Source organism: Larus michahellis, chromosome 13 (assembly GCF_964199755.1).
Source record: "Larus michahellis chromosome 13, bLarMic1.1, whole genome shotgun sequence".
Lineage (NCBI taxonomy): Eukaryota > Metazoa > Chordata > Aves > Charadriiformes > Laridae > Larus > Larus michahellis.
Window position 1 is genome coordinate 13,266,950 of NC_133908.1, and position 9,891 is coordinate 13,276,840.

The 9,891-nt window shown below is 39.5% G+C and overlaps 1 protein-coding gene across 2 annotated transcripts in view; it reads left to right on the forward strand.

The window, feature by feature from the left end:
• Nucleotides 1-9,586, forward strand: part of PTPN11 (protein tyrosine phosphatase non-receptor type 11) — a 28,829-nt gene extending 19,243 nt beyond the window's left edge. Inside the window, exons 13-16 of one of the 2 annotated variants that reach the window (XM_074605863.1) lie at nucleotides 560-711; nucleotides 4,392-4,504; nucleotides 4,733-4,834; nucleotides 5,873-9,586. In XM_074605863.1, coding sequence (XP_074461964.1) covers nucleotides 560-711; nucleotides 4,392-4,504; nucleotides 4,733-4,802 — 335 coding nt within the window. In that variant the 3' untranslated portion in view covers nucleotides 4,803-4,834; nucleotides 5,873-9,586. The remainder of the gene's footprint in view (nucleotides 1-559; nucleotides 712-4,391; nucleotides 4,505-4,732; nucleotides 4,835-5,872) is intronic. The other variant, XM_074605864.1, reaches the window with a different exon arrangement.
• The last annotated feature ends 305 nt before the right edge of the window (nucleotides 9,587-9,891 follow it).

Below are 9,891 nucleotides of genomic sequence, written 5' to 3' on the forward strand. Positions count from 1 at the left end.
TGCCACAAAGTACGCGTGTGTTTGGCGTAGGAGGGACTTGCCCATTCTTCTTGACTTAGCTGGAGTCAAAGTGCGGGAACACTGCTCTAGTTCAGCATAATGAAAACTTTCAGCTGAGGATTAGCCAGGAGTCTGATTATATTTTTCTGATTATATTTATCATTTATTTTTCTTTTAAAATGATTCATGAGTGTGTGACTGTCAATGTACTCATGCACGCTGAATTTGAGTAACTTGTTTTCGGAGGATGGTGTTGTATTTATGTATAAACATAAACACAAAGTCGGTGTGTATGTTGACCTGTGTTGGATTTAAAGTCATCTTGGAACAGTGTGAAGTGATGCAGTTTTCTCCCCCAGGACAGCTTTCCACATTATGTTACAGTTCTACAGATCTTTGTATTAGTTGTAAAGGACAAATCCTTTGTGCTAAATGTTAGCAGTTTTGCTTATTGCAGGATCATTCAACTAAACTGTGTTCTGCCGGAAGATGAGACTAATCTCTTGTCCAAAGACAAAGTTTATTTTACTCTTCTTAACATTATGATGATTCTTCCTAGGTGTGGACTGTGATATTGACGTTCCAAAGACCATTCAGATGGTGAGATCGCAACGGTCAGGAATGGTTCAGACAGAAGCACAGTACAGATTTATTTACATGGCAGTACAGCACTACATTGAAACGCTACAGCGCAGAATTGAAGAGGAGCAGGTACGTTTGTCCCAAGTATAAAATGTTTTACAGGAACGTGTTATCATTTGAACAGGGAGCAGAGTAGCTCGTTTGCTGCCTGTGACTTTTGGAGGCATGATTGCTGACTGTATAACCAATGCCTCGTGAAAAGGCTGTGTCTGTAACCTGTTAACCCTATTTGGAGAAGTTAGCCTATATTTCCATTCGTTATGCTTAAGAATTACTTAAACTATGAGGTGGAATTAGAAAACTCTAAAATAAAAACTGCGTTTGGCCACTGGCAGAGGAAGAAAATGAACAGTCTGAGAGACTTCTACATATGATTGCAACCAGTGCTGGTTTACCTTCCATGAAAATGCTTGCGTGTATGGGACTTGTCCCCCAGCCCCTGCACCCCAGATCTCAAATTCCCTTAATATTATCTAGTTTTCTATGCAAGAAGAATAAAAGATAAGGCTCTCTTAATTAATACAGAACCTTGCGCTCTGTTGAGTTTTAAAGAGATTTCAAATCTGTTAACTGTATTTCTAAATTTGATAACCAAATTCAAATGCCAATTTGACCGATTTTTGAGTCTTAAAGTACATGTTTATTAGTAAGAGGTAAGTATATCAGACTGAAAGATTACAGAATGAGCGTGGTGATCTTGCAGCGTAGTGTCCAACAAAAAGCGGTTAAAGGCGTGATTTGGTATAGTAAGATGAGGAAAGTTTTGGAACATGTCGTGGCAACCACAAGACGTTCACTTCACTCTTCCTGGTTAAGTACTTCATTGCACTCAAATTCTTTTACTGTTTTTTAGAGAAGTTACCTCGTTTTGTAATAAAGAACTGACGTTCTACTCACTGTTGCTTTCTCTGCCCTAACCTGTGGTCATTTGGGATTTTTATCTTTTTGTTTCGGAATTTCAGTATCTTTCCTTCTGCAGCTGGCTTGCTGCTCAGAAGGACATAAACCCCCCAAGTGATGGGGCAGCTGTGGGGAGCTGCATGATTAGCGCAGTGCCGGGTGTGAGATGTCATCCCTCTTTAGAGATGGAGTGTGCCAGCTCGGGCTTGGCACTCCTGTCTGGCTTCTGGCTGCTTTGGAGTGTGGCAGAGCTTATTTTGTATTTTCGTACATGATGTAGATGCACTGTTCAGCAGAGAGGATAGAGACTTTATTCCTCTCCCCAGGACAGCTGTTGTATGCTCTGATGGTGATTAGACACAAAGTGAAGAACAAGAAATCCCTCAGGTGTACTCTCTTTTTTTCCTGGCTTTGTTGTCTCACTTCGCTTTAGAGCTGCATCATATCTCTGTGTGTGTAATTATGGAAGCCTTGTATCCTCAGCTTTTTGAAAATGGTCTCTTTCTGCTGCTGCCATTTACAAAGTAGATCTGTAACTCTCTCTTGATCATTGTAATGGGTTTTGAATAGTATTTTGATATTGTGTGGAGCAGTGTATTTCTCCTGTAGTGATGAGGCTCAGTTAGTTCTGTTTCATCTTCTATTCCGTTACTAGCTCAGAAGGCACAGGTATAAAAGTTTGAGAAACTAGAAATAGAACATTGCTTTATTTCAGGAGGTTTTGACCTCGAACTAGGGCTAGTGACGGCTACAAGAATAAAACAATATAGAAATTCTCAGACAAAAGCAAAGCTTTGTGGTGACTATAGGAACTAATGTCCTGAAAGAACCATGGTGAATTGGGAATGCTCCAAAGCACATTTTGATAGAGCAGAAAAACCAAATTGGCTGAGTAGTAGAATACTGTGCAGAATGCTTGAATTTCACCCCAATAAGATAGTTTGGGAATGAAATGATGTATTTTGAGAAGCTTTTAACTTCAAGAACGTTCTTCTCTGTACTTGCTTTAATTGCAGTTGCAAACAGTGACAGCTGGGGAAAAAAAATGATGTCAATTAGGGCATCTTTGTAGGAAACAACATGAGATCGTGCTCCCTGTCTGCTTTTCAGTCTGGATGAACACAGGCTTTCTTTTTTGATAAGAAACGTGGTAGTCACATTAGTTAGCCTGTTGTAGGACTCGCAACCAGCTGGACTGAAGAAGTGGGTATGTGAATAGCTGCATCCCGTCACATAGATATGCCTCCTTTTTGTTTGGAAAAAAATTCCCTGCTCTCCCAGCTTTCCCTCTTGCATTGCAATGCTGAGAGCCTCAAGTTTTCAGAGTTAAGTGTTGTGTTAAATATTGCTTGTCTTCTTACAAGCATAGAAGAAAAGCAAAGTTAATGTGGTTTAGGCCCCCACCCCCACCCCGTGGAAATGCGTATATTCTCTTATAGCTAGGAAACAAGTAGTTCTTACCACATTTCTCTTATTCTGAATTAGAAAGGATAATTACAGTGAATGAAGCGGAAGGAAGAGAAGACGGATATCTACTTTTTCTTGGCTTGTTTTTATCTGTTTCTATCAGCTTAAATACTAGAAAAACTGACTGATTCTTTTAAAATTGCTTTTACTGTACTTGTTACATCTGTAACTGGAACTGCCATTCATTGTGCAGTTTGGGGTGGGAGGTGGAAATCAAGCCCAAGTTTTGGGCTTCAGAATTATTGTTGGCAGGGGAGGGGTTTGTAGCCGTAACACTGTAGAATGCAGCAGAGTTTGAACCTTTGCATTTTGTTTAAATCTTATCTTTTAGCATTAACCTTCCAGGTAATTGAGCTGGACTGGTGGTCTATTTCAAAGTGATTTGTCAGGGCTAAGCAGGAGGCTGAGAGGGGAGAAGTTCACTAAAACAACAGAACAAGTTGAGCAAGTTTTGAGCAAGTCTCAGAAGACTGTCTTGGAAAAACTTCAATCTACATTGCTACAGAATGTTCTTAATGGAAACTCGGCAGCCAGAACTCCCCAGAGGCTCTGACAACCTCTGTTGCGAGATTGATTCGGGCCGGTTATTTAGTACTTGTTTGAGCATTAAAAAAACCCCAAACAACCACAAACAAACAAAAACAACCCCCCCAAAAAACCCAACAAAAATACCACCACCCCCCCAAGCCCACTATTCTGAAAACTTTAAAAGTGAGGCTTTAATTTATATGTAGGTTTCAGTGCATGCGTGTGCTATGAACGTTTATCTTGAAAAGGAAAAAGAGCCACATCCCCTTTCTTTCTAGTGTAGCTTCGCTTGCTGGAGCCTTCAGTAGCTTCAGATGAACGCCAGCACAATTGGCTACAGCTTGTAACATATGCTGCAGAATACAAATAACAGCTTGGGTGCTTTTTATATCAAACCTAATGGGCTAAGATGGTATTTTATTAGAGATCTTGCAAACAACGTTGTTACTCTTTTGGCCACATCTCCAAGCTGGAAGTAAGGTCAGTGGGAAGCCCACTGGCTGGTGCCGTCTAAATATTAAAGAATGAAGTGGGGTTTCTTCTGCCAAGTAAGATGAACACTGTGTACGAGTGTTGGTTCATAAGGTTGGTACGTTCTGCTGGAGATGGTGGTGGAAAGAGGAAGGTTGAAAAGTGCGGCTTTTCAGGTCTTATAACAAATAGCTAAAGCCAACCTTTAGGTCCTGTCCATGTTGTGTGTGTTATCTACAGAATTGAGCTCTCTTCCATTCATAGACAAACCTTTCTTCTAAAAACATACATGGGTAGTCATACATGTAATTTCTGTGTTATTTCATTGATTGTTTTCTATTAGTAATTCAAAACCTGGCTTTTTGTTGTGTTTTGCTTCACAGAAGAGTAAGAGAAAAGGTCACGAATACACAAACATTAAATATTCTTTATCGGACCAGACAAGTGGGGATCAGAGCCCTCTTCCACCCTGTACCCCAACCCCAACGTGTCCAGAGTAAGTTTACTTCTGTTGTTAGTGCATAAGTTTTGAACTGTACTAAGTAATCTTCAGGGACCTCATGAGAATGAGTTATCACAGAATCTGCCCTAGACTGTTGTTGCCCTGTGCTTTGCTCTTAAACTAAATTGAGCACAATAAATTATTACTGAATTGCATTGGTGTGTACAAATGCGGTTTTCTCAAACTAGATTCTTTGGACTGTAACTATTTGTTTCATTTCAGAATGCGAGAAGATAGTGCTAGAGTATATGAAAATGTGGGGCTGATGCAACAGCAGAAGAGTTTCAGATGAGAAGATGTACAGAGACTTCCATGCAAAGGCAGGTATGTGTGTTCAGGAGTGAGCGTGCTTATCCAGCCTGGAGTTGTGAGGTTAGGAAAAAACGTACACAAACCTGAACTATGAGAAGAACTATAGGAAGGACTTTCTGTTGCCTGAAATGCACGCAATCTAGCCCCCTTGGGGCATTTAAATACCAGAAGCTAATTTTGATTGAGTTGTGGCTGTGACTACCTTTTCAAAACAACGTGGAATATCAGCTTGGTAGTTTGGCCTTTGTTGTCATGCTCTGAGTCACCCGTGACAGAAGTTGAAAGTCTGTATTATTCAGGAGGCTGAAATTCGGCATGCTAGCGAAAGATGAGTAGCAACTGCAGTCTGAATTTTCCGTGTCTTTTGTAAGTGATCTTTGCTCCTGGTCAATGCTAAGGATTTGCGTGCATCTAAAGAGATTCAAAGAACACTTAATCTCATGCTCAGCCTCATAAAAGATGCTATGAGCGACGTTGCTGCTGTGCCTGTGTGCTGTGAGCAGTTGTAGTATTTTTGTCATGCTAGTAAAAATTAAATCCTTGGTTTTGTTGGGAGAGAAATCTGTAGATTCTTGTTGTTAAGTTTTAAATATCTGTTATAATTTGGTTCTTGCAATCAGACAACTGAATATATATCTATATTATCGGTTATTAGCTAATAACCAATATCTGATACTTTGGTTATTGGGCTGTGAATGGGCTTTGAATTTAAAGGTGTTTTTAGTCATTGACTTCTTTTGGATTCTAATCTAAAGCCTTTCGTCACCTTCCCCGCTGTGTTTTCAAAGACCTCAGAAATCTTATTTTCCCTTTGCCGTTTGGTAACCATCTTTCATCATTTAGTCCAGGGATCTTCTTCAAGTCTATACGCAATCTCATCTTCTACTGACGAAGTACCACGTGGTTTATAAGCAAGGTTTGAGGCTTTTGGTTGAGTTTAAGGCTTTCTTGAGTCAAAATTAAGCACTTATATGTATAATGTCAGAATAAGAAATAACTGCAGGTTTTTTCCCTAAGTAACTTTTATTTTCTTCTCCCTTCTTTTCCCAGAAATGAATATGGTTTTTAAAAAGGTCAAGAAAGAGATAGAAGAAGCTTCACATGAACGGTGAACTCTGAGGGCTTGGTACCTTTTTATTTACGGTTTTAATCCTTCAACAGTAGGCAAAACTTAAGACCATCTAAAGATTGTTTATATCTCTTCTCTCCAATACCTGATTTACAATTGCTCATTTTCCAAATAAAAGGAAATCGTTTCTACAATGTAGACAACTACTTTGTAGAGTCAGTTTTGAATCCAGCAAACCATTGGACTGTCATCCATTTGTTTTTTAAATAGTATTTTTGTTTCACAGTATGGCTATTAGTTGGGTTTTTTCCTTATTTGAGCAGTTGTGGGATTTATTTTTTTTTTTGGGGGGGGTGGGGGGTGGGGTTGGGTGGTGGGAGAGCAATGATACAGATAAATCCGTTACACTAATGTAAAATACTGATGGGAACAATACTTGATTGTTTGAAAACAGTGGATCACCAGTGTGAATAGAATCACCTACATGACAAAATTAGTCCTAATACATTTCAAGCTCAGACTGAGTTTCATAGGGGTGGGCAGTTATTGATATGAAGGTGCTTTTTGTGATAATTGATGGCTTTGATTACGACTTAGCTGAGTGGCTGGATGGGCTATTTTTGACTAATTATGCAAGGTAGCCTTTACATCAAACAAAATTTCTTTTACGTGATCTCTACCCAAAATAGAAATTTACTGTATCTCTCAAAAGCCGCAGTGGCCTGGTGGTTTGTGAGGACACTGTCTATGTTAATTTGTCTGTGTTCGTCTGTTGAGCAAGAGATTGAACTTGTAGAGTTAAGGTATTTTTAAAAAGTTGCATGATGACACCTTGCCAGCATATTAAAAACAGTGAAACAAGTAACGCACCGTGCGGGCTGTTACCTTAGTATAAGGTAAGCCTTTTCCCCTTCTGCTGGGGAGGTGGAAGATGTTGAGCCTTCTGTTTTTTTAGTAAGGCCTTATGCTAGTGTCAGTGGCTAAATTAAAGTTGCGCGGGGAAAGCAGTGCATGGAAGCTAGCTATCCACTCAAATTGCCTTAGTTGAAAAGGGCAGCAGGGGCAGGAAGGCCAGCAGGCTTGTTCTGGTTCGTTCCATCGGGCAGGAGTTTATTACCCTTCTACCTGAAGTGCCTTTCAGAGCTGCATTGAATTTGCTGTCCCTGTTAGATTAAAAAAATCACGTCCATCTGAAACCACTTCCGATTGTTGTCAATGAGACAAAGTCCTCTTCTAGAGAGCCTAGAAGGAAGAACTGCTGTTAAACTGCCACTTAATTGGGTTTCTTCACTTTGCTCTGTCCAATTATCTGGACCAGAGGCTCCCCTTGAAGCCATTAGCAGCTGCGCGTGTGCATTAATGGCAGAATCGGTCCCTAGGAGTGGGTACCGCTGGTGTCTTACCAATGTCTTTCCCCGTGTTTCTGGGGAAGTTCTGTGACTTAAATGGTGTTAAGGAATTATTGCCATTTTCGTACAGCAGGTGCAGATGGTGAACGCTGCATTAAATTGCTGTATGCAAGGGTGCAGGGCCAACGGAATTGCATTATTGGCCTTACTAGTGAAATTATGCTAAAGCCTGGAATGTAATTAATGCAGCTTTGTGAAAGGTTAAGTGGGAGATTACATTACCTTTTCCTGAGAATGCTTCGCAAAATCAAATATTTGAACACTTTGTTTGAACTGAATGAAGGTGCTTCTTTAATGTTTCGCAGAATTTTGTTACTTTGCCTATTGTCCTTTTTGTCTTTTGAGGCTTTGGGTTTTTTTTGGAACTCCTGTCACCAGCGTACCATAATACGTGTTCTAATGTCATAGCCTTATACTTTAGTCGTAAATACTGGTGCCCTTTCTAGATCTAAAATTTCTAGTCGTGCTGAGAGAGAAATCTGTTCGTTAGGTAGTGAGATACCTATTCTACATCACCTGCTTCCTCTCCTGTCCCTATTTACAGCTTCATCCTGCTCAACAGGGATCAGTTATGAGTGTTGGTATTTGTATAGAGCAATTGACAGCAATTCAATACTTGTCTAAAACTTTGTGCAAAGTTAGACAAATTCTATGCTTCATACGTTATCGCAAGGTGGAACACATGTTCAGGTTTGGAGCTATTCTGCACCAAGCTGAAAAGTCAGGGGAAAAGCCAAGAGAAACGAGAGAAGGATCCTGAATGAATCTGAACTCAGTTAATGTGATGTGTCTTAAAAGATTGACCTGTATAAGCAGCAATCAGTTCCATGGCCAACATAAAGTTGCCTCTTATGACCTCATTTTAGCTGTTTTAAACCTGCCGCTGTAGGATTTCTTTTTTTTTTTTTTTTTTTTTCCTTCCCTTGGAACCAGGGAATTCTTACTGCAGAATGCGTATTAATCCTGGGGAGCATATGGTGGAAGAATGTCAACGAGGGGGGAACAGAATCTGAAAGATTGTGAATAAATACTCCTTTCTTCACTGGAGTGTTAGGCCCTGCTGAGCGCCAAAGGGGAGACCTTGCAAAATAAAATCTGCCTTTCATGCACCAGCAAGAGAGGGATGATTCTTAAAGCATTTTTAAAAATTCTTTGAAAGAATGGCTGGGGTTTATGACGGACGAAGCAAGAAAGAGAAACGTCCTTTGGTTCAGGGGAGATAAATGAATGTGGGTTTCATGTATTTCTAGTGAGTTTTTAGAGAATAAATTTTAAGCATTGATTTGCAAGCTTTTACTGTATCAATGGAATGGAAAAGGGATGCAGTTCTGAAGTGTTCTGTTGTAGAAGACTTTATACCACAAGGGAAACTTTAACCCGAGGCACAATAATTTATGCCAGCATGAATTTGCTGCAGACTTCATTTACTGAATGTTTTATAGCATACACTTTAATTTCAGCTAACTGTTGTTAGGACTGATTGGTTCTCCTATTAATCCTGACCAAACTTTACTTTTTCCTCTTAAGATATGTGTTTGAAACACGATTAACTAGGGTAAGGCTAATGAAGTTATAAAACCTGTTTCCTTTTTTTGTTGTAGGGATGGGAAAAATCACAGCTGGTACTAGGATGTGTTGTCAGGTTTTGATTTTCTACCCATAACTTTCTTATTTCAAATTAATTTTTAATTTCTCCCTTCTAAATAGTGAAACGTAATAAATAATTTCAAGCCTGTTTATTTATGACATTATTGTGATTTTTTTTTTTTATTACAGTACTAAAGACTAATGAAAAAGGATCCTCTTACTAGGTGGAATAGACCTTGCATTTATTTTTTTCCTGCAATGTATGAAGTATTGTACCAGAGTATTAAATGAAATGTAATATTTTATTGAAAAATCTCTATCCTTTAAAAGGAATACATTTAGGATGTCATCAATTTGATGTGAATCATGTAAATGTTGATAATGCGCTGTTTATTATACATCTAGTGTTTCAGAAGACTCACTTATTGCCTTTTGCCCACATACATTCTGTAGACCATTTACAATTGTCAAAATGTGACATTAAAATAATAGTTCATGTATAGAAATATTGGTGGTTGTCCATTGTTTTCTGTGCTGGTATTTATGGGTCTTAGTTCAGCTGCTCTGCTAGCTGCATTGTGATTTTTATTGCTGCGAAGCTATATTATCAGAAATAAAGGTGTATCTGTAAACATCAGATCTTGAGAAAAAGGAAAAAAAAAGAAATTAAAAAAAAAGAAATAAAAATCATTTTCTTAAGACGGTTTGTCAGTTACTCTGTTCTCCAGCTTGCAGTCAGAAGAGATGGTGTTGGGTGGGCCCTAATCTTCAACTCTAGATCATAGCGTTTCCCAGTTGTATCGCTGAGCGCCCCGCGGGCTGAGATGCTGTTGCAGGGAGCAGCTGTCCTTCCGGAGAGCCACTGGAGCAAAACTCTTATTAAATATGATGTATGAGAGCTTTTATCTTTGTGTTCCTACCGTCCGCTGCCAGCTGGCCACCCCGTGGGAGCTTCTTCATGCTGGCCAGGTCCTGCCTCTCCAGTTCGCCCTCCGTGGCTTTGT